This window comes from Scardinius erythrophthalmus (genome assembly GCF_964197995.2).
Source record: "Scardinius erythrophthalmus genome assembly, chromosome: 16".
Classification (NCBI taxonomy): domain Eukaryota; kingdom Metazoa; phylum Chordata; class Actinopteri; order Cypriniformes; family Leuciscidae; genus Scardinius; species Scardinius erythrophthalmus.
In genome coordinates this window covers 30323398-30351158 of record NC_138236.1, presented here as the reverse complement: position 1 = coordinate 30351158, position 27761 = coordinate 30323398, and the positions used below count along the sequence as shown (strand labels likewise).

Below are 27761 nucleotides of genomic sequence, written 5' to 3'. Positions count from 1 at the left end.
ATGCCCTTCCTTTATATCCGCGGGACTCGTGTGTGGCGCTGATATCTGTCTCTCATTAGCAATCACAACCTGTTTCATACCAGAAACAGTTAATAAAATTAATGTTAATAAAAACATCAATGTATTTACTCATCCATAAACATTATTACATCCTTCAGCATGACGACAAGTCCCATCATTCCGCTTGTCACTGCGTCATCAACCTACGCCTTTGTTATTGTAAGATGTTAGCGACCCCTAGCGGCGAAAAAATTTACATATTGTAGCTTTAACAAAACCTTTGAAATTCACACACGCAAAGAAAAAAGAAAAAGAAAAAAAGAAAAATTCTAATGCAAGGGTTTTTCCTGCATTTAAAATATCTTTGCAGCCACCAAAATGAATCTTTGTCCCTCCAAAGATTTATGTGATAGTTTAATGTGACGATACCTGCGATTCTGCAGTACTGGTACCCACTGATAGCTGGCTGCTTTTAAATGTTTTAACACACTCCCGTGAGGGTTTGTGTAAGAGAAAGGTTTTTGTGAAAGTCAAAGGTTTCCAATTACAACGTTTCTGCAGCGTTGAGCTTTGTAGCCAATCACAGACACGTCTGTTGAGTGTATTAATACAATGGATCAGATTAACTGTTTAAGTTAGTAAGAATCCGCTCAACAAACGGCTGAGTTTTTGTTCAGCACGAGATCTGCACACTTGTGAATCCTTTCATTATAATCCTATATAACGTAACAAAATGTCAATAAGAGATTCATCGCACAAAGTAGACAGTTTAACTGATAATAATGGGAGTTTTCGCAAGAGCGCAGCTTTGTGTACCTAATGTTGAACTGAAATAATTGTCAGCTTCAGTGATTATAATGACAGTGATCTTTGCTCACTTTCTGTAGACTATGTAATGCATATTTTTGTCACATAAAAAAATATTAAGACTGTTACGAAAATTTATGTTGACAAATAAAAACATGACACGAAAACATGCCAATGAAAACTAAATCGAAAAAGAAACATCTAAAAGAAATAGTTGCTTGAGGTAAAGCTGTAGAGTAAATGATCTCCAGTAAACTCAAGCCTGTTCTATGACACATCGAGTGAGATTATTTATAATCCAATATCCTAGATATATAACAAACGCAACATTACAACTTCCATCTGCACAAAAGGACGTGAATGTGCATGTGAACTTGAGCATGCTAGTTTTTTACAGTCTAAGGTTTGAAAGGGAAACTCTGGATGCGCTCTTCCCTTAACAGCGCACTGATACACAGGAAACTAAAGCACATTATTTACAACATTCCATCACAATCCTGGTCACATTATAATGCTAAATATGGCATGTATATTGGCGCTGCACATCTTGCACTTTATTTTATTTTTAATGATAGAAAGTCATCAAAACAGTGTTTTTGTCATAACGAGAAACAACTTTAAATAAAACATAGGTTTACTGTTAAAAAATGAGAACTAAAAACAGGTTTACTGTTAAAAAATGAGAACAAATTAACACTGCTGCATTATTAATAACATCAATGATTTTGAAAAAGAAATAGCCTATCTAAAAGGAATATGACCGTCTCAAATAACCCAATGATAGTCAATAATGCATTTGCAATGTGTAAACACTGCATTTGAGCTGAAACTGAAGAGTGAATGAATGTTTGGTAAACTGCAGAGTTTTGCTAGCTGGTTATTAAACTCAAACAAACACGTCTTATATTTGAGACTAATCAGATATAGACTATATAAAAGTAATCTTACAACTTCTGCACAAAAGGATACACACATGAACTTGATTATGCTAGTCTAATGTGTAACTCACACGCTCTTCCTTTAACAGCGTGCTCAAAAACTAAAGCACAAATTTACAACATTCTATTACAATCGTGTTCTCATTATAATGTGCTGTATCTGAGAGATTGGCGCTGCACATCTTGAACTTAAATGCATTTCATGATCAAAGTGATTCCAGGGATCACTGCAGCTTGCTTTCTAATCCAGTTTCACTTTATTTCGCCCGTCTGGAAGGCGTGCTGCCTAAGGCTAACAAAACAGACCTCAGGAAACGCCCCAAATGCCGCAATAATCAATCAGAAAAAAAAAAGAGCAATATATTTACCAATTTATAAGTCAGGGCAATCATCGTTTTAATGATCGATCATTGCTGTCACGTACGAGTACTCGCGTACTCTTGCCCATCCCTAGTTAATATTACAAACTGTTTCTTTGAATTTATTTTGGATTTATTGTCAGTACTGGGCTTGCAGTTCACATGGATAGGGTACATTGTACTGCATGTGTGGATGACCATGTTCGACCGAAGACCATTTTGGACCCAGGAAAAACCCTGTAATGTCATTATAAACATACCTGAAAATACTCATTGATGCATATGATGAGACCTGCACATAAGCCTCGTCCACAAAGACGGTCTTGAAGCAAGCATATGGGTAGCGACAGGTGAGGATCTCCTCATAGAACTCAAAAATCTCATGCAGGTAGGACATGGTGTGCTTCAGCAGGGGCAGAAGCTGAGGCAAGCAAAAATGAGTCACCTGTGAAAGCACAACATATTTGATTTAGAACAATTTAGTGAATAAAGAAAGCAACAATAATTGCACTGGAAAACGTTTACATTTGAAAAAGTTTATTACATACAATATATAAGCATTATATAAGTGTGTACCTAATCATCTCGATCTGGGAAATCTGGATGATCTAATGTATCTAACCTGTGACTCACCTACAGTTAGGACATTAAACATTCTGGCAGTCCATATCACATATTTATAAATAAAAAAAGCACACCACCATCTAGTGGACAACTGCAAAAGGGAAACTTGTTGTCAATAACAATGCCAGGTATGTCTATGCGGAGTATCTGCAGGACGTTTAATACTTTTTAATACCATTTTAAGGAACTTTAACAGTGTACATACATAAACTACATAATAAATTGTGTTCATATGTATATATTTAAATAACTTAATACTAATTACTTATATAAAAATCTACAAAATCTACAAAAGTATAGAGATGGATTACAGCACTCAGAAGATAGAAAGATATAAAATGTACCATCACTACCTCAACAGCTTTATTAGAAACACCCTTGCAGCCGTGTTCAGTTTTTTTAGTAATTTAATGCTATGTTAATATAATGTTAATAAGAGCAATGCACTTTGTCTCCTGTTTTGTCCACATCAGGTGTTACTATTACACTATAAAAAACTAAAAATAATATTCAAGTAGTAGTATTACTCAGGGTTATTGTCGTTAAATAAAAATAAAACTATTAAAAACATACGTTTATATGATACTGATACCCGATACTGATACCCGATACTGCGCTCCTGTACTCGTACTCATTAAAGGCACACTATGCAAGATTTGTACCTTAATACAGGGTTCCTACACATTTTCCATTTCAAAATTCCATACTTTTCCAGACTCAAATTTTCAGATTTTCAGACCATATTTAAAGTGCCCCTATTATGCTTTTTTAAATATTCACTTTCATGCAATTTGTAATGCAGCTTTCTGCAAAGTTATGAAGATGAAAGAGCACGCGATAAATAGTTGTTGTTTCTCAAAAGAAAGAGTCGACTCTGAACCACTTAAAAGAGTCCGTTAATCAGGAATTCGAATCTTACTTCCGTGATGGCTACATGTCACTGGGTAACACATTTGCCTAATGCCCACCTATGTTTTATGTTGTCTGCCTGCAAACAACTTGGCACGCCCTCAAACGCTGTAGCTGGTTTGTGTTTTGTATGTCGAGAAGACGTTGTTTTCTGTTCTGCAAAAGCAAATTCTCTTTGTAAACCCTTTCAAATGAAGAGTCTGGTTAAAATTACAACAGCGATACAACAGCAGTATAACCTTTAGATGAATGCTTCTAAAAAAAAAGGTCTAAATGAGGTTTACAAAACACTTATCCATTAAAGATAGGAGAGTATCCACTTTATAAGTATAATTATTTATTGATGTATTTATTTTCTACCAGGTGTTCAAAATATGTAGTTTTGTATTGTGTAGTTCTCCGGCTAACTCGCGTTAATGTTACATCAGTCACTCGGCTAACATATGCACTTATTATTAATACAGTTAATGATACAGTTCCCACATGTGCACCACAATAAATTATAAATATAATGGGTTTGTTGATGGACATACACTTGTTAATGCTGATGGTGAGGAATTACAGCTGCAACATCTCATAATGTTCCTCAAACTGAGTAGTGTATCACTGTGAAACACTGAGTCCTGCTCGAGTCGTCCTTGCGATGGAGGTTCGGGTTGAATAACTAGTTCTTCCAATGTTTCATCATCTGACTCACGGATTGATATGGTAAAATCAACGTCTTTTCTGTGCGCAAACATTCGAAGTGTACACTGAATAGCCATTTGATTTGAATTCTCTTTCATGTCTTCATGCACATGAATGGACAAATTCACACAAAATTGTCAAAATGCCCATACAGGCAAGTATCCTTGTGAAACAGTCGGTTATGTCTTCAGTGAACATAAACAGTTGTAAAGAAAACACATGTAACAGTATGTTGGATACATGCAACTCTTTAAGTGACAGCAGCCTCTGTATCAGCAAGTACTAAAAATAAGTCTCGGTATCAGACTCATTCTGGAAAAAGTGGTATCGGTGCATCCCTAGTTAATTGAAATAAAGCTGAAATAAAACTAAATATAATAATTAGTTGAAAAACTTAGACTAAATGACAATTGGAAATGTTGCCTTGGCAATGAACTGAAATAATTTTAAGCTATTTAAAATTATTAACTGGAAATAAATAAAAACTAAACCTGAGAATGAAAAAAATTAAACCTAAATACTAATATAAAAGTAAATAAAAAATACATTAATAAAATGACAAAAGCACCAGAGGTCGCGTCACTTTCTCATTGTCCGTCATTTTAAAGGACAGGGTCGTAAAAATTCTGTCATAATCTATTAGTCATTTTGATTTTCATATTTGAATAAGACTTCTTTAGCTTTTATTTTCATTCACATTTTAATCATGAACTTACAGGACGAGCATATAGGCTAGATTATTAATTAATTTATGTATGAACAGAACAGATGACACAAACTGAGTGAAATTTCATGTTCAACACGAAGCAGATGAATGTTTTTTTTCCCCACACTGACAGTGGGGACAATTAAAACACAACCTTTTGTGCCTAAACAGGCAGTTATAAACAGCACAATATATTACAAAATATAATTTCGACTACAATAAGAACATCATGTAAAAAAATTAACTGAACTAAATTCAATCAAAGCTCTGTAGGCCTATCTGCCTGAACTCAAATCTTCCTCCTGGTCCGCATCGACTTAAACTGGGTGCTCGTCTGTGCGTAATCAAACGCATCAAGGGAGACTGATGCAGAGGCAATTTTCCTTAAACTTTGCATCTCAACATGTCGTGATCTTCCATTTCATTTTGGAGCTTGTTTAATCGGCTTGTTCGAATGGGGGAATTCTTGTAATATGTGTATATGTTATTAATAGTGGTGAGCCAGTGCCGTTCTGTGGCCACCACAGTGAATATTTATGAGGTACTAGGGACAGTCATTCTGATGAAGATGTTGCGCAACTCTGGCCTTTCAACCCAGCCTCACATTCACTCCATCACTTCCCAGGTCCAACTAACTACCTGATCCATAGCTACACCTCGGCCTGACAACACATATTATTTTTGCTGTGATGCATTCTGCAGTGCCAGAGGGTATTACATGATTTACAGTGAACACAGTTTCAGGCTCCTCTCTCTGCTGAAGTGTCAGGTATGTTATCAGCATTTTCTCAACCGTGATATTAGTAGTTTCATCAACTATTACCCTGACATATCTGCTGTTGGCGATACGATCATCAACAGAGCTATTTATGGTCATTGCTATAGCCTCCTCCATGTAATTGACAGTGTCTTGGTGGGTGTACGTGTGTGCACTGTTCAGGTGTGGACACCCAGCAGACTGTAATGGGTGAATTAGGTTAGGATATAGGTGGCTCAGGGTGTTTGTATTTGCCATGCAACACTGTGCAAAACTGTTTTTAATGCCTCATTTCAGGCTGATTTTTCAACATGCTTGACCACTCATGAAGTTTCAATGTGGCTATGGCTACTTTTGTGATCATTCAAAGCTGATCTGCATCGTCGTGCACCCTCGGACAAATCCGCTACTCATGTTAGCTTTTCTACAGATGTCAAAGAACATTTTGCCACCTTCCTTTCTCAGCCACGTGAATTCTTGCTCCCACTGAACCTGGTACTCCCTCCTGACCTCCTTGCTGCCGCTTGGTTGCCCCATAACTGCTGTTAGTGACTGATAAATGTTGTCTATTTGTCCTTCATCCTCCATTGCATCAGTTCCTCTTTTTTCATCTTTATTAACAATATCACAACTACTTGGCCATTTGAAGAAACTTCTCACACTCAGCTGCCGTGACATTTTTGCAACTGTATGCAGCAGTGACAAAGACGAGACAATACAAGCTAATTGCCAATTAATATGTGCAATCGCCATCAACTGGACAGGAGTGGGTTACAGTTACAAGTTACAATAGATCACCCTCAGTGTGATCTGTAAAGATTAAAGATGGCCTTCAGATTTTTCCATCACTGCTAAATAAAATCTGTCAATGATGGGAAATATTCGGTTAACGCAACCTCTGAAAAGCACATAACGAAATTAAAAACAATTTAACTAAAATTTCGATGGAGGCCTAAACCTGCATAAATAAATAAATAATAGGAGAATAAATAAAAATGACCTGATAAAACAAATATAATTATTTTTAATAAAATGTTATCCTGAATTATTTTTTTCTTTTACTATTATTGTTATTATACTATTATTATTATTATTATTATTATTATTAGTATTGTAGTAGTAGTAGTAGTATTGTACATGTGCCATTTGGGGTACATTTAAAGTAATTTAACACAGTAATTAGAGGTGGGCGATATATCGTTTAGACGATAATATCCAAATTGTTGTCTGGACGATATGCAAAATTGGGATATCGAATATTTCATAATTTGTACAATCCGACCCCCCAAACATGAAAAGAGCTGAAAGAAGTTAAAGAGAAAACAAATAACGCACACAATAACCTTCTAAACAATTATATGTAGCGATTTTTAATACTGTAAGGCAGTACTATTTGCGGAAGCAACCTCCGAGTGGCCCAGCCCATAGTCCCGCGTCGTCAAAAACGCATACGTAAATTCGAAATAGTGCGCGCAGAAGCACATGCGCAAAACCGTTTTTAAAATGATATATGAATTATTTTTATTTTATCATATGTCATTTTACAAAAGGACATTTTACAAACCGTTTGCGCATGTGCTCCTACACGCACTTTTTCAGTCAGAACACAGCAATCAGAGGAGGACGCGCTGAAAACTGTAATGCTGTTCTCTTCCTTCATAACTCGTAGGCCTATTGAGAAGGTTTGAGTTGCAGAGGAATTTGTGACTGTTTCACCTGTTCAACCACATCAAAGTTTCGCAATTAGTAAGTCCGTGCTTTTTCTCTTCTTTTGTTCTTATGTGCTGAAGGGCCGCTGTGCCTTGGTGAAACGTTACGTGAAGAGCTCTTTTCCAAAACGCCATAAACCTAAAAAGCTGCCTCAAAGATCCACCAAAAGTAATGATTATGAATATGTAAAATATTGCAATAAGACATTTTAAATTGTTTATTAATTTCTGTGTCGGCTGCAAAGATGAAGTTGACGATATGCTATAATGACTCGCAATCTTCGCAGTAGGCTGTGAACGCAACGGAGAAATGCACATTTATTAGGCTACATAGTTTTATTTTGTTTTGGATGGTTTTGTTTAGAACCAGCTTTCTGTAAATATAGTTCACATTTTTTAGGCCTGTGAGGCGAGTAGGCTACGGTTCGGTTCATAATGATATAATCTCCAGTTCAAGCACCGGCGCCTTATGTTGTGATTGCTAGCCTATATTTATATTTAATTTTAATGTATTAAATCCAAGAAATTGGTTAATGAAAAATGTATTAAAATTAAGATACAATTAATACAAAACGAAATTCGTTTTAAAGAAAGGCTTTGTGCTTTTTGTTTTGAGGTCTCTGTGAAAGTTTGAAAGTCTTTAGTATTTTTGCCGTTTTCATAGCGTTTTGGGGAAAAAATGGATGGATTTATAGCGTTTTGAAAATATTTTTTTTTTTACTTTGAATTTATCATCAACAATATTGTTGTTTGATTTAATAATCACTGTTGCAAAAGGTGCCTAGTTCCGTTTTTTATATATATAGTGGAAAAAGATTGGGGCTTCCTCAGATTCTGTTTAGTTAGCTCCTTTATTGTTTCTTTTAGCCTATAGCCTACATAGGTAAAATGCAGCAAGTCAAAAGACCAACTGGACCTTCTTTGCCAGTTTGCACACATTTCTTTGAAGGATGGCAAAAATATCGTCTGAATATCGATATCGAGATATTGGAAAAAAATATCGAGATATTCATTTTTGTCAATATCTCCCACCCCTAACAGTAATATATTCCTGTTTTAATTGACTTTTATGTATTATTTTGAAGGAAAACCACTGGAAGACCTTTCCGCATTATTGACAACTACGACAGATCAGGTGAAAAGCTGTAATCCTCTGCCCACAAAAATCTTTGAAAATGACCTTAGTCTTACCCTCCAAATTTCTAAACTATGGATTCAAAACTAAAAATGACATTAGATTTTCTCACACACACCTCATGCATGTAGGGGTCCACTAGAATCTCAAAGGGCCCCACAGCCAGGGAAATGTTAGGAGCCGCAGTGGGGATGGGCAGCATGTAGTGGTAGGTCTTCTTGCGCATATCGTTGGTGTAGACTGTCTCCACTAGGTCCCCACAGGACACTGCCACCATGGAGGCATCCACTGTGAACTCAAGCTTCCATGTGCACAGCTCAGAGTAGGAGTCTACACATGGAAACCAGAACCTAGTGAAGAAGATTGAGAAATATATAATAATCAATTAGTACTATTACACTCAGAGGCAATTTGGTGTGTATGTACATTAGGGGTGTGCTATATAGATTGCCTGCATGATGTGTGCGCGCATTTAGAGTGCATGCTTTCTCTGCATGATTGAACATATTAAAATGCAAAATGCAAGATATGGGGGCAAAACATTTTTCTGTCTTTTATATTTATATAATTTGATATAGTTAAACAATATCACGTGAAGAGCGACATATCGACACAATTGCAAATTTGATATTGATTTTATGCAACTGTTCAATAAACAAGAAGTTAATATTAAGTGACTCAGATACCATATTACTGCTCAACATAGTAGGCATTTTTCGTGTACTATATAGTATGGAAATATGAGATTTTGGATGCAGCCAATTACTTTGTTCAGAAAATTATTCAGCCGTTTGAACGATTCGGCTGAATGAATGACTAAATTGCTCACTCATTAAGAGTGACTTGAAACAACCTACTGCCGGTTTTAGTTTCATAAAAGTACAATTAAAGTATATATATTTTTTTTTATATAATTTCATATTTCAATAATCAAAGTTTTATTTTTAAAACATTAATCTCAAAATATTATTTATGCCATTGTAACTACAGGTTAAATTAATGTCCCCTTTGAGTTGCATTAAACAGTTTGTGTAAATAAATATAAATGCCACTTCAGATGCAGCTTTGTGTTTCCTCTGCATTGCAAAACAAATTTAATTTGTTTGGTAAAAATAATGTCTTATTATTCTAATTGTCTAGTGTCTACATTTAATTGGTTAGAAAAATTGCCCTTATATAGGTAAAATTGCCTATGAAGGGTAAAAATAAAATCAATTTACAATATCACAATCAGGTTTTTCCTGCATTGAAAATATCTTTGCAGCCACCAAAATATACCTGCCGTTCTGCAGTACCAGTACCAGTACCCACTGATAGCCGGCTGCTTTAAAATGCTCCCGTGAGTGTTTGTGCAAGCGCTCTGTGAAGAGTGTCAAAGGTTTCTATTTACAACGTGTTTTTGCAGCGATGAGCTTTGTAGCCAATCACAGACATATCTGTTGAGTAGGGATAGGAATAACAGGGTACCTTACGATACACGGCTCATGGTACCGATAATATCACAATACAGCAATTCAATCCTGTAATGATACATCACGATATCCATATAACTATGAAAAATAAATGCCTGTGAAAAGGTTAAGTGCAGGTTCTCTCTTTATTCAAGTCCAAACTGTTAGCACAAAAAGTTTTTCAGTCTGTAAATTAAATTTAACATTTTAAGTAAATTAAACATTTTATGCTTATACTTTTTAAAATCTTAAACTTTTCTTTGTGTGTAAATTGACACATTTAGCTCCTTATCGACTTATTAAACCTGGTAACATCTTGTTTTTCATCTGTGTTTACCAGCTTCCTTAAAATTAACCTGGGAATAATATTGTCAAAGGTACCGACTTGGGTATTTTAAAGGGGTCATATAATGGTACATGCACTTTTACAAGTTGATTGTACTGAAATGTGTGTTGGCCTGTACACAACCATCATAAAATGATAAAAATCCATCCAGTGTTTTTTTTTTAAATCTCCTTATATGTTTGACCCTCTCTGAAATCAAGCCGTTCGATTTTGTGACGTCACAAAATCGACGCCCCTCCCACGATTGGTGAGTGACAGCAGCGTTTCAACACAGACCCGCCCTCGCTCGTGAGCGAGCTGTCTGTCATCATAGTCCGCGCGTCATTGTTGATACCCTCACTGGAGCGCTGTCTATGAGCAGAATGGTGTCTGCGATTGTTCTTCGGTGTAATAAGGAACACAGCAGTCATTTTGATGTTCCTAAATTGACGTGGGGATTCCCTCACGGGGATTCCCCACGATCGTCCATGCTTTCATGTTTGCGCGAATCATTTCACACCAGACAGCTTTACAAACGAGAAAAAACGGATCGGTACCAACGTGTTCCTGCTGAACCTCCAGAAGTGAGTGTAATGTTTTATTAACCTTTATATTAATATTTATATTAATCTTTGCAAATTTGCAAACCTTGCTGCACGCTTCACGATGAATGCATCTAAGGTTTACACTCAGGGTACATTACAGCATGTTTTCTATGTATGACGTTCTCAATATAATTCATAATCCCACATTTATAATGAACAAGGCGTTATGGATATTGTGTTATTATTTCAAACGGTGTACGCACAGAACAGAGGGGCGGGGTGAGCAAAGCTCATTATCATTTAAAGACACATGCACTGAAACGGTGTGCTGAAAACAGAGCTGTTTTTGACCAGGTAAAATTAGTGTTTTCTTACAATACTAATGAGAATTTTTAATTAAAGTATATTACAAACTTTTAATTTAAACCCTAAAGAATCATATTAGATTGTACAAAAATGGCATTATATGACCCCTTTAACATTTTTTAAATGTGACGACACCAGCATTTTCCCCTAGAATTTTCAGCGCTGTTGAACAGATTCTTAAACACCACTGATTGGCCACTGTGTTTATGCGCTCAACATTTATATCTGTGATTGGCTAAAATGATCAAAGCTTCAAAAACATGTTATAAATAGACATCTTTGACGCTCTTCACCGAGCGCCAACAGCGTTTAAAAGCAGGCGTCTATCAGCGGATCTGTCTGTCAGAGAATATACTAGGTATCCGCTGATAGACGCCTGCTTTTAAACGCTCCCGTGTGTATCTGTATAAGAGCTCGATGAAGAGCATCAAAAATATCTATTTACAACATGTTTGTCCCATCAATGGTAAATATATATATATATTTTTTAAATATTTTATATAAAAAATGAAAGCTGAAGTGCGTCCAGACCTGGGGCATCTATTATTTCACTCACACTGCTGTCCACCATCCCGTTAAAAACCTTTTTCTTAGGCTAGTTAACTTCTGTTCACGTTTCCCTAATTCATGTGTTGAGTGCCACCTTGAGTCAAGCCAAGCCACATTTATTTATATAGTTTATAGAGATAACAGGCGTCACAGAAAATAGCGTCAGAGTCCAGGTTAAGTAAGTTCTGTGATGTTTCATTTTTGTTGTAAAAAAGTTATTCATTTAGTTCATTATATATATATATATATATATATATATATATATCCGCTCTGGAGAAAACCGTGATTTCATCGTTCAGCTCAGTTCAGTTTTCATATAATGGTGTCAGTGCAGGCAGATCAATATTATTGTTGAAAATTAAATTAAATGTTAAATGTTTAATTTAATGTCCCCAACTAAGCAAGCTAAAAGCCAATGGCAAAAAGGTGAAAAAAGACGAAAAAGGCGACAGTGGCAAGGAACCAAAACTCCATCAGGTAGCAGGATGGAGAAAAAAAAACCTTGGGAGAAACCAGGCTCAGTCAGGGGGCCAGTTCTCCTAAAGCCAATGAGGAGCCATGAAGTAGCGATGCTGGGAGCAGGGAAGTCTGTTTGGATCGCCCTATTTTATTAACTAAAATATCGATATTTGGCACCAGCGTATCAATTCTCTTATCACACGAAGGACAACGATATATATCGCCCAAACGATATTTAGTCCCACCCCTACTACTGAGCACGTGAATGCACTCGAGTTAGTCAGAATCCGTTCAACACCGCTCAAAACGGCACAGTTTTTGTTCAGTGTGAAATAGAAATAGTAAAATAGTTCTAAGCACTTTGTTTTATGATCTGTCCTGACAGTGATTTTTTTTTTTTTAAATGAATAAATAAGATAAGTTAATATTACAAAATGTTTCAGTTTTGGATTTATTGTCAATACAGGGCTAATCCAGCTGAGAAACATAGTTTGCATATCATCTGGCCATACAGTGTTGGGATGTTTTGATGTTCCGTTCAGTCTGTATTAGGGGTGGGCAATATCTCGATATTTAAAATATATCGAGATATTTTTTAAACACGATATGGATTTTGACATCGTATATATCGATATATTGTTTATATTTATAAAAATTTCATTATTTCAAATGTAGGCGCGTTGCGTGTGGCAAGCACGCTCATAATGTAAGAGACGCGACCACAACATTGCCCAACATCAAATGGCAAACGTAATGCAAGCGGAACGAAACTGCTCGTTATTATGTGGTTGAACACATAATGAATGAACTATAGTGCCATGAATGAACTATAGTGTCCACAGATCAGCAACATTCACCATGGATTTACTGTAGTAACACTACTGCAACCATGGAGGTTTGGCAGGAATAGTAGGCTATAATGCCTTCAAGTAACATTACGTCGGTTTTATTTTGACATTATGAATACAATTGCCTCAAATGTTAATCTGAACTAAAATAAACCTTTATTTATAACTACTACAATATTACATACATTTTTTTCCAAGGAGCTGTTTTGTTTTATATGCTCCTAGAGTCAATTATAGCTCCAGAATTGCTCAAAGTAAAAAAATATCATACTTGATGACGTTAGTTTTAATTCTAAAAAAAAAAGAATAAAAAAATATATTATTTAAAAATGTTGCAGAAGCACTTGTTCCTATGTGAACTGCCTACCTCTTTGCGCTTCAATAAAAAAGACTTTGTGGTATTTGGCATATTTGTTTTTGCAGTAGTTTTTGGGGGGTTCCTTGAGTTATTGTAGATGCCCATTGTAATAAACTCCCAAGATCATCAATTTTGCATGCTTCATTGAGTTATTTTAACGTGTTAATGATTAAATGCAAATTAAATGCGTTAACATGCAATTAATTTAAAAAGATTTAGATTAAAGTTAATGAAGCTATATATATATACACAGTACCAGTCAAAAGTTTGGAAATATTACTATTTTTAATGTTTTTGAAAGAAGTCTCTTATGCTCATCAAGCCTGCAGTAAAAAAAAAAAAAACAGTAATATTATGAAATATTATTACAATTTAAAATAATGGTTCTCTTTTTTAATATACTTTAAAATGTAATTTATTTAATCATTAATCATTCTAATATGCTGACTTATGATCAATGTTGGAAACAGTTGTGCTGCTTAATATTTTTTTTATAACCTGAGATACTTTTTTCAGGATTATTTGATGTATAAAAAGTTAAAAAGAACTGTATTTATTTAGAATAGAAATCTTTTGTAACAATATACACTACCGTTCAAAAGTTTGGGAACAATAACTATTTTTCTTTTTAAGAAATTAGTACTTTAATTCAACAAGGATGCGTTAAATTGATAAAAGGTGATGGTAACGATTTATATTGTTAGAAATGTTTTTATTTTGAATAAATGCTGTTTTTATGAATAAATGCTGTTAACGTTTTACTCAATGAATCCTGAAAAAAGTATTCCAAAAAAATATATTAAACAGCACAACTGTTTCCATCATTGTTAATAACTGAGTATCAAATCATCATATTAGAATGATTTCTGAAGGATCATAAGACACCAAAGACTGGAGTACTTGCTGATGAAAATTCAGCTTTGCATCACAAAAATAAATTACATTTTAAAATATATTAAAAAAGAGAACCATTATTTTAAATTGTAACAATATTTCATAATATTACTGTTTTTTTTTTGTTTGTTTTTTTTTACTGCAGGCTTGATGAGCATAAGAGACTTCTTTCAAAAACATTAAAAATAGTAATGTTTCCAAACTTTTGACTATATATATATATATATATATATATACATATACATATATATAGATTCATTAAGATACTTTCATCTAAATCTTTTGTACACAAGTATAACTTGGACACTCAACTTTGAGCCTTCCTAAAGAGCACAATAATAATGCTGAGGATGCAATCTATATAGGATTGTAATCTTAGTAATACTGAATCACTATTTGGAAGTAGCCTAAAATCTTTAACCATAACTACCATGACAATGATCTTCCATTTCATGCATATGAATGTCTGCAGCTTACCGTGATGAATTCTGGTTGCCGAAAGAGAAAACATGGGCTGCTCTTTCTGCCATACTTCCTTCCACATCAGGTACTACAAAATGCAACCCTCCTTTCGGCTGATCCAATGAGAATTCAATGTACACCTTCATAACTTTCATCTCTGCACACAAACACCGGGACAAACGGATTATTATTACAGATATTATTCTGTGCCTTAAAATTGAGCCATTATTAAGGGACATAGTGAGCACTAGTGACGTCAAAAGTTCTGCCACTTTGATAGAAAATTAAAATACCATAATTTTTTAATCTTCCAATGAAAACGAAAGAATTCTATCAGGTGACAAGCTCACGCACGTGTTTGCGTGCAACAACCACAACTCAAAATATTATCAACAACAAATCCCCAACCTACATTTTTGTCTTCTTCAATAATCAGTTACACTCGAATGTACGTCACAGTATGAAAAAAAAAGGGTCTATCAAAGCTTCCATTTCATTGGTTTCTAGGGCTGGGTATCGTTCAAAGAATTTCGATACCAATACCGATACCTTGATTTCGATACCGGTTCCTGAACGATACTTTTTTCGATACCAATTTTATGAAATCCATTTTAACAAGATTACATAACACATTACCTCAGAAAAACTTTGGCTTTATTTTTTCAGTTTGACTCATGCTCCTCCTTAGCCAGTGCACAAAGGAACAAAAAAAAGCACAAAGGAACAAAATATTCCTTATACATATACATAAGGAACAAAATATTTTTTTATAAAGAGCTCATGCTCACCAAAGCTGAATTTGTTTGATCAAAAATACAGTAAAACTTGTAATATTGTGGAATAGTATTACAATTTAAAATATTATTTGAATATATTTAAAAATGTAATTTTTTTCCTGTGTTGTCAAAGCTGAATTTTCAAAATCATTACTTCAGTGTCACATGATCCTTCAGAAATATGAAAACAGTTTTTGGAAACTATGACACATTTTTTCATGATTCTTTGATGAATAAAAATTTCAAAAGAACAGCATTTATTTGAAACAGAAATCTTTTGTAACATTACACATGTTTTAATGTCATTTTTGATCAATTTAATGCATCCTTACTGAAAAAAATTCTGACCAACACATTTTTGAACGGCAGTGTACATTCACAGTAAATTGCAATATAAGCACTGTCAGAGTGATCAACAAAGCATCTCTTCATTTACCTGTCAAAGACGGAGCAACCTTCTGCTCTTATGTTTACTCCGTGCTCTGTCAAGGGCTTCATCATATCTGTCGTGGTACCGGTCTTTGCAGCAATTATTTTACCGCAAATACTGCATCGCGCGCTGTTAGCATCGAGCCTGGAGAAATGTAGCCACACTTTTGATCGACTTTTCCACATCTTTAGGGTACTGTATGTGTGCTCGCGTCTCATTGAGTATGTGCGCGAGTTTGTGTGTGTGTGCTCACGTCTCATATGAGAATGTGCGTGGACAGTTTGTGCGCGCGCGTCTCATATGAGTAGGCTATGTGCGCAGAGAGTTCCGCGCGTCTCGTGTGTGTAGAGTTTGCGTGTATGTGCGTGAGCGATTTTAGGCGTGTCGTTGTGCATTTCATATGTATTTGGTTGAGCACTGATGTTGACGAGTTAACCCCTTAGGTATCGAAATCTGGTACCGAAAAACAAGTCATTTTTCGATACTCGATAGTATCGAGGAAATTCGGTCGGTACCTAAAAAGTATCGAACTCGGTACCCAGCCCTATTGGTTTCATTCAGTTGTTAAAACCATCAGATTACAAAAGACTCAAGCCATAAGAACAGACATTAAAATTTAATTAAAACATCATACTGCTTGATCTACTCACCATCTCCCTGTTTCCAGAGCTCAGAAGGAACTTTAATGGAAAGCTCCCCATTCCCAGCATCTGGATCCACAGCACTAACCGCTGCTGTGTAAGCACTGGAGAAATAGTTCAGGTTCCTCCTGTTAAGCAGAGGAAAACATGCACCAAGTTGTAGACAAGAACACACTTGAAAACCAATACATTATTACCCATTAGAAATTTAGACACAAATTCTCAGGTATATAATAATATTATAATGATAATGATCATTAAATGATAATAATAATAATAATAAAATTAGAAAAACACATTTTATTTTACATAAAGAAAAGCCTATAAGCACATTCAAGGACCAATAAGATTTTTGCATTGTGACATCGCCCCAAAGTTCTACTTTCTGAAATACAGTAATGAAAACCATCCTATTAAAGAGAGCATAAAGGCAGAACAGCAAATTATATAAAAATACTATACCATTTAAATAATTATTTTTCACCTTACAGTAATGAGAACTGGAGGAAGAAATATACTAAATTGTATTTTAAAAATTATGCCAACAAACATGTTAATGCAAAACTATGTAATTTAAAATTTTTTAGAGGGTTGTTGTAAAGATGAAATATTATGCATTTCATGACAGTTTTAGTGAGATTCATAATTCATCTTTATGTTAGTTCTCTTACGAGAGGTCTCTCGTATTGCGTAAGGTTAGCTTACGCATCGGGAAAGTCTTCTTTCTTCGAGATCTGAAGCCAAAAAATTATCCTTAATTTTGTATACATTGTCAACGCAGTGCAGCAGCCGACAGACCTAGGCAGGCTGTATAAGCGTGCTCATTGGCTGCTCGGTGGCAACTGCTTAAGCCTATCGGTGAGCGCTCTGAACGCGGCAACAAATGAGGGCGCTTCGCGCCCTCCACACCCTTCTAACCGTCAGAATGGGTGTGGCCAGCGTGTATATATTCAGCGCTCATAGGCTAAAATTTTGATTTTCTTGTCTTCAGCGACGCTCTTCGCATCGCTGGATCTTGAGAGCCGCCGCCGTTGAAACCAGCGACCAGCAAGCTTAGGACAGCGCCTGAGGAAGCCGGCCGTCTTCGCCGCCTTCAGCCATCCGTGCCTGCTACGCTATCCGGCGACATATCCTTTACATTATTACTGTTTCTGTGTGTACTCTAAAAGAGCACGAGGCGTTTTTGTAAAAACGCCTCGTTTTTGCGGCTCGTGCCGCTCCCCGCTCAGCAACGGAGACCGCCACCTCTCTGCGCTCTCCGCCTGGGCCGCGGGCACGCCGCCACCGCACTCTCCGAGTGCGAAGAGCTTTCAATGTCGACCCTGCGGGCTCGACTTGAAGCTTTCGACCAAGCTGTCGCTCCGCCTGTCCCTGCCGGGCCGCGCAATAAGATGCGCCGCTCGCAGCGACCACCGGAGACTGTTGTGACTGAGGAGCTCGCCGGAACCTCTCCCTCGAGCTCTCTCTCGCCACCGCCGGCTCTGCCCGCGCCGCCGCCGCGTTAGGAGATGAGGCGAATGTGATAGATACCCGTACTCTCCCTCTGTTCGAGCCGTGCAATACGCCGCTCACAAGGGATGGCAGAAGCGGACGGTCTCGGAGCGAGTTTCCTCTCCCTCTGTTCGAGCCGCGCAAACTGAGCCGCTCACGAGGGATGGCAGAAGCGGACGGTCTCGGAGCGAGTTTCCTCTCCCTCTGTTCGAGCCGTGCAATACGCCGCTCACGAGGGATGGCAGGAGCGGACGGTCACGGAGCGAGTTTCCTCTCCCTCTGTTCGAGCCGCGCAAACTGCGCCGCTCACAAGGGATGGCAGGAGCGGACGGTCTGAGCTCTCTTTACGTTACAAGAAAGCTACTCCGTCCTCGCGCGTCACCGGTGAAAGGGGAACAGAGTGTTTTCGTCCCGCCGTGGCCTGGACTATAACCTCCATTCCCGCACATTTCTCAGTCCCCTCTTAAGTTCAGGCGACTGGAATTGTTACTATTGCAGTATACGAGCCTGTTATAAATACACGCTCGCCTGCAAGCAAACGCCGTCACAAGACATGATACTAATGTATTCTCCCCTGTGGCTCAGTGGCGGAATCCTAGACTGTCAAGCTAGAGACCGGGGTTCGGTCCCCGCTCTCGCGGCAGTTAAAGTTTATGCTGTTCGCTTCTCCGAGCTCGCGGCCAGTTTTTCTTACATACAGAAAACAAGCCCGCTCTCTCCCTCGTTGGGCCGCGCAGATTGCGCCGTTCAAGGGATGACAAAGCGGACGGTCACGAGCAGCGTTCAGCGTGCGCGCCTCACTCACCGGCGAAAAGAGAAGAGAGTGTGTTAGTCTCGCTACGGCTGGACAACCGCCAATCCTCACACATTTCTCAGTCCCCTCTTAAGTTCAGGCGACTGGAAATATTACTATTGCAGTAAACGAGCCTGTTTTAAACACACGCTCGCCTGCAAACAAACGCCGACGCGACACATGAGGTCGCTTTTTATATGCTCGCGCTAACTGAAAGCTTATGTGTTTCCCCTGTGGCTCAGTGGCAGAATCATACGCTTTCATGCGAGAGATCCGCGTTCGATCCCAGCTCTCGGGGAAAATTAAATTTATGCTGCTTGCTTCTCCGAGCTCGCGGCCAGTCTTTCTTACTTACAGAAAGCGAACCCGCCTCTCGCACCACACCTTCTCAAGGTGCTCGAGTATTTTTGAGCGTCTAAACACGAGAGAAGAAAAGACGGTTAAATCCCGCAGCCCTGCGGCTGGACCACCGTCGAAGCTTCACGCTCTGTCAGTCCCCGTTGCCACGGCTACTGCAGCTGTTTACCCCGCAGTCAACGAGCCGGTATCTACCCGCTCGCCTGCGCGCATCCGCCGTTCTCACGGCAACCCAGAAAAATTTCAAAAGAGCATAATGTCTGGTTGCACGGCTGACGCCGTATGTGTTTCTAGTACAGTGAATGTGCCCACGTTCTGTGCTCACCCCTGAGAGCGCTCTCATCCTCAGAGCGCTGGTCGCTGCATGCATGGGTGATCAACGGATACCCGTTGACCTGTCAGAAGGGGTCGTGAACACGATCACACAGTCGAGAGCCCCTCCACGAGACGGCTCTACGCGTCTAAATGGTCGTTGTTTTCTAAATGGTGCGCTACTAAAAACTTGGATCCGCGCGCATGCGGGGTCCCGCGGGTGCTCTCCTTCTTACAAGAGCTGTTGGAAAAGGGCAGATCCCCTTCCACGCTCAAAGTATATGTGGCCGCTATTGCAGCGTTCGCTGAGACGACGCGCGGCCGGGCAATGGGAAGGCATGAGCTCATTATCCGCTTCCTCAGAGGAGCTAGACGGATGAATCCCCCGCGGCCCCCCTCGGTTCCCTCATGGGATCTGTCCTTGGTCCTAGCGGCCCTAGAGGCTTTTCCCTTTGAACCGCTTGAATCCGCGGATCTAAAGTATCTGTCGCTTAAAACCGTTTTTCTGATAGCTCTGTCTTCAGTCAAACGAGTGGGTGATTTGCACGCGCTATCTGTTAGCCCTGCATGTCTTGAGTTCGGGCCGAATGACTCGAAAGTCATTCTCAGACCGAGACACGGTTACATCCCCAAAGCGATTGGAACCCCGTTTAGGGCACAAGTTATGTCCCTCTCGGCTCTGCCAGCATCCGACAGTGGGGACAGTGATAACCTCCTATGCCCTGTCCGGGCGCTGAGAGTTTACATCACGCGCTCCGCCGCTTTCAGGCGTTCAGAGCAGCTCTTTGTTTCCTTCGGCGGACGCACCAAGAGTCTTGCCGCCTCGAAACAGAGCTTGTCCAGGTGGATAGTGGACGCGATAGCAGCAGCTTATGCCTCCAGACACCTGCAGTGCCCTCTGGGCTTCAGAGCCCACTCCACTAGAGGCATGGCCTCGTCGTGGGCCTGGTCCAGCGGAATTTCTAATCACGGTATTTGTATGGCGGCGGGCTGGGCCTCCCCATCAACATTCGTGAGGTTTTATAACCTGGAAGTTCCTGCCCTACAGGCAAAAATACTGTCAGCATAAGTGACATGTATGCTCTGCCCATTTCTCGTGTGCAGACTACGTTCATATGCTGGCGCTATTCTGGTACTATACTCAGGGTGAAGTGTTTGACTCAGACCGGCTGATCCGCTCTGTTTCCTATTTCCCGTTACGCGCTGTTGTCGGTGCTGGCCCGCGCTGCTGGCCGCCCGTATTATTCTCTGCCGCACGGGAATTTTTCCCTTCATGTGAGACCGACTATGTCGTTTTTCTCCTACCCTTATGAGTGCTTATGTACTGTATGGGCTCGCTCTGCCGGCCCTACTATTTGTACTGTTATATGTTTATAGACCGGCCGCGCCGCTCTATTTCATATGCTGCATGAAGTGCCTGTACTGCGCTGGCCCGTCTCTCCGACCGGCCACATTTCCCAGCAGAGTGTTTTCCCCGGTTTCCCTGGGATTCATGGGCTGGATGCTCGGCGCACACGGCGTTGACAATAGGGTTCCCGATGCGTAAGCTAACCTTACGCAATACGAGAGACCTCTCGTAAGAGAACGTACTCGGTTACTAATGTAACCTCGGTTCTCTCTAGAAGAGGGAACGAGTATTGCGTAACCTGCCGTGTCGCGCCACGAGCTTTTGCGCTTCAGACTGCGAAAACCAGAATTTTAGCCTATGAGCGCTGAATATATACACGCTGGCCACACCCATTCTGACGGTTAGAAGGGTGTGGAGGGCGCGAAGCGCCCTCATTTGTTGCCGCGTTCAGAGCGCTCACCGATAGGCTTAAGCAGTTGCCGCCGAGCAGCCAATGAGCACGCTTATACAGCCTGCCTAGGTCTGTCGGCTGCTGCACTGCGTTGACAATGTATACAAAATTAAGGATAATTTTTTGGCTTCAGATCTCGAAGAAAGAAGACTTTCCCGATGCGTAAGCTAACCTTACGCAATACTCGTTCCCTCTTCTAGAGAGAACCGAGGTTACATTAGTAACCGAGTACGTTATCTTACATCTTTCCGCACAATCCCAGGCTGGGTGACTCCTTTCACTTCATATTATGTAGTGTGTGTAATTAGAGAGTTCATAAATAAATCTGAGCTTACTGCTTGGATTCATGATGGCAGACCTCCAGCGTAGGGTCATTGTAAATGAATGGAGCCTCAAGATCATTCACTCTCACTCTGTAGATACGGCACTGTTTGCTGTTCAGTTTAATACGGTTCAGGTTCATCACTGTTGGAAAGATGGTCAGCTCCACATAACCCTACTCAGAGCAAAACAGTTATAAAAAAATCCATACAAAAGTGCTTTAAAAAATACTGGCACATTTATCAATACCATAAGCAAAATAGCTTTAACTGTAAAATGACAGGATAGAATTTTCATCAACAAGCTATTTGTATTTGCCAAGTTATCAGAAAATACTTCATATGCTTATGCAACAAAAAATCTGCATTAAATCTTTGAATTAAAGGTTAATGACCCATCTAATTATTTGACTGTCCATTATAATGTATTGTTCGGTTTTTCATAATGTTAAAAGGTAAAGGTTTTTACAGTCTTATCTCAATCTTCACAAATTTTAATCTGAAATTTTTAGTCTGTCTACTTCACATTTTCTGCTTCATACACATAATATTCAAAATCAAATATACATGATTACTCACAATGACAGACTTCCTCTGAAAATTTATGTTGTTAATGCAGACAACCTGGTGGGTTGTAAAGAGATAAACAAAAAATAATGCATTAAATTCATGCGGCGGTTGAGATGTTAATTATTTATTTAAGATACGATGTTGATTATTTATACTCCTGTTTTGAGATGTAAACAACTGCAATCATAACCATGCATGAGGTGAGAAAGAGTGCATTTTGATACTTATAGTTTATATGGTCGTGGGCTCTCAAATCCCTTGTCTTTCTTGCGGTTCATGCTGCTCCTCAGTTTATTCACACAAACCCTCTCAAACAGATGATAGGCGGTGTTATTTCTACTGGTTTCAAATACTAAAGGCAAGTACTTTCTTGCTCAAACATCGCTATAGTCCATCTCGTTATGTTTTAATTTGTGTAATAGCTGTGAAGTGTTAAAAAATCAACAACATCCTTCTCTATTTTGCCGAAAAGCAACAAAACTGTTCTCTTTCTGCGTGTCTTCAGCCATGTTGTTTGTAACCTTCGCCCTCCCGCGCTAAGGGTTCCCGGATGGTTCAACCAACATTTAAGGTGCATTACTGCCACCTACTGAGTGTGGGCCACAGTAGAGGATACCCACAATGAATGAATTCCCGCGTCTCGCCAGGAGATGGCGCCGCAGCTGAATAAATCATCCATCCATTTCACAAACTGAGCTGGTCCAGCGTGATATCAATACCATACAGGTATAATTTCCATTTTAATTGATTATTAAATTGTTTAATTATGGTTTATAAATGCTAGTTTCCATAGCAAAGTTCAGGATAGATCTTTTTATTACTACTGGAGCTGCTTAGTTTGCTACGTTTAAATTAATTATTAAAACAGCAAGCACAAACAGCCTACAAAAGCGGCAGCCCTTCCGGCGCACTCAGTGTCGAATTCACTCACTCGTTTTCATTCACTCCTTCAAGTGGACAATATTAGTGGATTAATGTATGGAATAGCCTAGTGAATGAATAAAGGTAGGGGCGATTTCGAACACAGCAATAGTCATTAAACCCCCCTTCAAAAAAGTTGTTATTCTTCTCTTCTTCAATTTTAATACATTCTTAAGGTTTAGAACACTCACCTCATATTTCTTTAATTATTCCTTTAACTTTATCCTATGTGTTCCATAATTAAGGCAGTGACAAATTATGTTCAACTGACTCTTCATCTCCACAATCACTTTCTTACTATTGTTTTATTTAAAGAAGTGTGCCCTATTCTCATCCTTAATATGATCGCTTGCTCTCGGTTTCTTCTTCTCGGATTCCATTTTTCCCACTTTTTGATTTATTTTATGATGTCCTTTATGTCTTTCATCCCATTGATGCAGGCAATTATGATACTAGGCTATATTATTGTTCCTGACTTACTAAAAGATAGGCTACTTCTATAATTAATCTATGTCCTGCTTCAAAACTTTTTCACCTAGATTATGTAGCTGTAGTCTAAATTTAGTTTCATATTTCATAGATAATATCAAGTGTGTTTTAAGATAATTGCAATGATATAAACGTTGATAAACTATATGAACATATTATAATCTTTTTTTCATTTGTGTTCTACAATGCTTAAGACTAACATCTCAACTATATTACATGATCTGGTGTTCGTTCCTTAACATTTATATTAAAATCTGGAATAACAAAATCAAAGCTTCCATTCTCAGGTTCCTTTGATCCATCTGAACATAGAAATAAACACAAACTACTGTGCCCAATTTCCTTGTCCCTTTAGCCCAAGACCTTTTTGTCTCACAGCATATTCTCAGTGTGAATCAGATAGGGAACGAGACTCTGCGTCCTTCGCCATGCCTCGGGGATGCCTGCTGAACAGTCCCTTCAGACGATAGGTGGATGACATCTTCTTCTTCTTCTTGTGTTTAATGGCGGTTGGCAAAACATTTAACGGTGCATTACCGCCACAAACTGGACTGGAGTGTGGAACGAGAGATTAAGCAGAAAAAAAAAAAAGTAAATAAATAAATAAATAATAATACTTATTAGACTCAGATTCTTTTAATTAATTCAGTTTCTTTAAAGGTCCCATGACATGCTACTTTTTGTAGGCTTTAATATAGTCCTTAGTGGTCCCTAGTACTGTATCTGAAATTTCTTTCCAAAAATTCAGCCTCTGTGCAGAATTATAGCCACTACAAGCAAGTCCCAGAATGAGCTTCCTTCAGACGGGCCATTTCGGTGTCTGTAGCTTTAAATACTAATGAGGAGGAGAAAGGCGGCGCAAGGTGGAGGGTGGGTGTGGCCTTGACCATCTTGCGCAACCGTACCATGCATGTTTGTTTACGTTGGATATATTGCAATGGCACGAAGACACGCAGTCGTTCAAGCATTTCAGTTTGACCCAGAATCTGATCCGGATGGAGAAGCAACGGATGAAGAAATTGCAACTCAGCGGCTCCAGCAGGACGTTTCCGAATGGTTAGTTTAAAATATTATGTCTGGATACGGTACTTTATTCGGATGGTTTACAGTTATTATCATGTAGCTAACGCTAACCTACTGTTGCCTTTTCATGAGAGATCTGTAACGTCTGTAATTTATCATGCGGATATCGCGCGCGCCATATAACCAACAGGAAAACGGTTATCTAAATAACAAAGAAATGTACAACACTCGCGTTACAGTATATGTAACTTGATGCTGTCTACCTTTACATTAGCGCAAGTAACTGCATTGCTGCATAGCTAATGTTACAGCCACATTCTAAGTGTAACAAGCTAGGTAACCAAAAACAGTAAAGCAACACACTTATATATAATTTGTTGACTTACTTGTCCGACGTTCAGCAAGCCCAGCTCTGTATTGACCATTCGATGTTCATTTGTACATCCAATTATTGAGCAATTATTATGCTTCGCTCGCTCAAAAGCCATGATATCTCTCGTGGACAAACTAAAATCGCGCGTGCGCGTTCTACTTCCTAGCTCATTTCTCATGGGCGAGAAATATTCTCTGGGCGGGCAAAGCAGAGACAAGGGAGGTAACATTCCTCCTTATAACGTCATAAGGAGGAGATTCAAGATCAGCGCGATTGAGCTTCCATTTTCTCAAAGGCAGAGAAAGATAGCAAAAGCTCAATTTACACTGATTAAAATTTCTAGAAACTTTGGGACCATATACAGGCTAGGGGAACTCATATTAATGTTAAAAAACCTCAGAAAGTGGAAATTTCATGTCATGGGACCTTTAAGAAACCTAATTATATAACAGTATATCTGACCTGCTGTTTTCCCCAAGAGACCTGACAATGAGACGTCATGATGTTTTGCCTTCCATAGTGACTGAAAGAGGTGCTCCCTATTAATATTATATTTCCTACACTGAAGAAGAACATGTTCCACTGTTTCTGGTTGATTACAATAAGTACATTTCCCAGTTGGGTGCTTACCTATTTTATACAATGAAAGGTTTAGACCTGTATGACCTATTCTCAGACGAGTTATTAAACTTTCTTCCCTCCGTTTCCAGCCCACCATCCTCCCAGCACCAACCTGTCTCTGTACATTATATAAATGCCTTCCAGTTTCACTGTTATCCCAATACCCCTGCCAAACAGACTGTGCATACTTCCTGATAATTGACTTGGCTTCTTCTTTATTTAATGGGGTTTTTAAGTCTACATGTTTAGTTTTGAGTGATCCTTTGGCCAGCATATCCAAGTGGATGACATGTTCTCTAGGCACCCATTTTATACTTCCGGGTCACACTAGTAGTGACGTCATAGGCTGTCGCCGGTCAATATCGATTGCCGTGATTGGATAACTTTTCAGACTCCTGCTCATGTGGAGGGCGTTCCCCATAGCATCCTCCAAGCAAGTGCAAGTTCTCTGTTCTCAAGGAACAGAGGTTATAGTCGTAACCTAGACGTTTTCTTTCCTCTCCCTCAACAGTAACTTTGGCAAGGTTATATTTATAATGTTGGGGGCACTTCAGATTATAGAGAGCATTTGATTGGTCAGAAAATCTGATGAGAAGCTGAAGTGCAGAATGTCATAAAAATCGTTGATTCGTATTGGCAGAAGTGAGAGACCCCAAGATTCAAATGCTTATATCTTCTAAATGTGAATTTTGTCAATGATTTGGAGAGCACTAGCCATACTTAAAGGAGAACTCCGGTCAATTTTAACATTGAGCTCATTTTTTTGTACATTTGGAGTGCTGTCAATACAGAGAACAACGACAAAAATCGGTGTTGCCTACACCGAGTTATTCTATTTTTAAAATTTGCACCCTGTTGACTTCAATGGGGAAAGTACTAAACCTGCTTTTAGCCTCTTAACATCCTTGATGTGTCATTACAAGTGCACAGAAAATGTGAGTGATTCCTTCAGAGTGAACACGAGTGAATCTGACTGCAGTAGATGTGAAAGAAATGTATAAAAATGATGTTATTTAAGCCAGCGCAAATACCTGTGTTTACATCCTGCTTTCGGGTGAAGTCCAAAGTAGTCGATTGCCGAGTTCACACGCATAGGTTTAGTACCTATGATCACGCGCGTGAACTCGGCAATCGACTGATTTTTGTCGTTGTTCTCTGTATTGACAGCACTCCAAATGTACAAAAAAATGAGCTCAATGTTAAAATTGACCGGAGTTCTCCTTTAAGGCTAACATATAGGCCTAAAACAATTCCATTTTGATTTCATGGAGACTTGGAACAGCAACTTGTTTAAAAGATTAAGTATATATTTTAAACTGCAACTCTTCTAATTTACAAATAATTTATAGTTAGTTTAATATGAAAAATCATCTGAGTTGTTTTGCCTGATTGATAACAGTTATTCAGATAAATAGGAAATACAGCAACTACATTTCTACACAGTGTTGACAACAATGCCTGAATTAAACCACCACAAATGTACTGTATGTTACTTAATTAAATGTATGTAGCTAACCCTGGTGTGATTATTGTGTCATATTTATTTTCTTATTTTACATAAGCTAAAAAGAAAAATATTCATATTAATCTTGTCATTATATTAGTCAGGATCACCAGTCACCATGCCTGTCACCTCTGCGCACTAAGTAAAGTTTATTTATATAGTACCTTTCACAGACAAAGAAGGGTCACAAAGTGCTTTACAGTAAAAAAAAATAAAATAAAAAATAAAATAACAGCTGTACAAATACCACATACATTTAATAAACACCAAACCATATTGCCACGCTTGGGCTGTGTGAGGCACGTTCAGGAAGACGAAGACAAATAACGATTAAACTATTTATGAACAAGACACGCATCACACATAGCAAGCAGAATAGACGTAGAACCGACAAAGGAGAACTGAAACTAGGGAGAATATATACACAGACAAATGAGGAGACAACAGGTGCAC

At 38.6% G+C, this 27761-nt stretch overlaps 1 protein-coding gene across 2 annotated transcripts in view; it reads right to left on the bottom strand.

Moving 5' to 3' along the window:
- Positions 1-22804, bottom strand: part of taf2 (TAF2 RNA polymerase II, TATA box binding protein (TBP)-associated factor) — an 86471-nt gene extending 63667 nt beyond the window's left edge. For both annotated transcript variants that reach the window (XM_081389078.1, XM_081389079.1), the window contains exons 1-7: positions 22606-22804; positions 22387-22441; positions 21823-21983; positions 16745-16863; positions 14904-15045; positions 8750-8981; positions 2365-2549 (exon numbers count right to left, since the gene is read on the bottom strand). In XM_081389078.1, the coding sequence (XP_081245204.1) occupies positions 2365-2549; positions 8750-8981; positions 14904-15045; positions 16745-16863; positions 21823-21983; positions 22387-22441; positions 22606-22655 (944 nt within the window). In that variant the 5' untranslated portion in view covers positions 22656-22804. The remainder of the gene's footprint in view (positions 1-2364; positions 2550-8749; positions 8982-14903; positions 15046-16744; positions 16864-21822; positions 21984-22386; positions 22442-22605) is intronic.
- Between the last annotated feature and the right edge of the window lie 4957 nt (positions 22805-27761).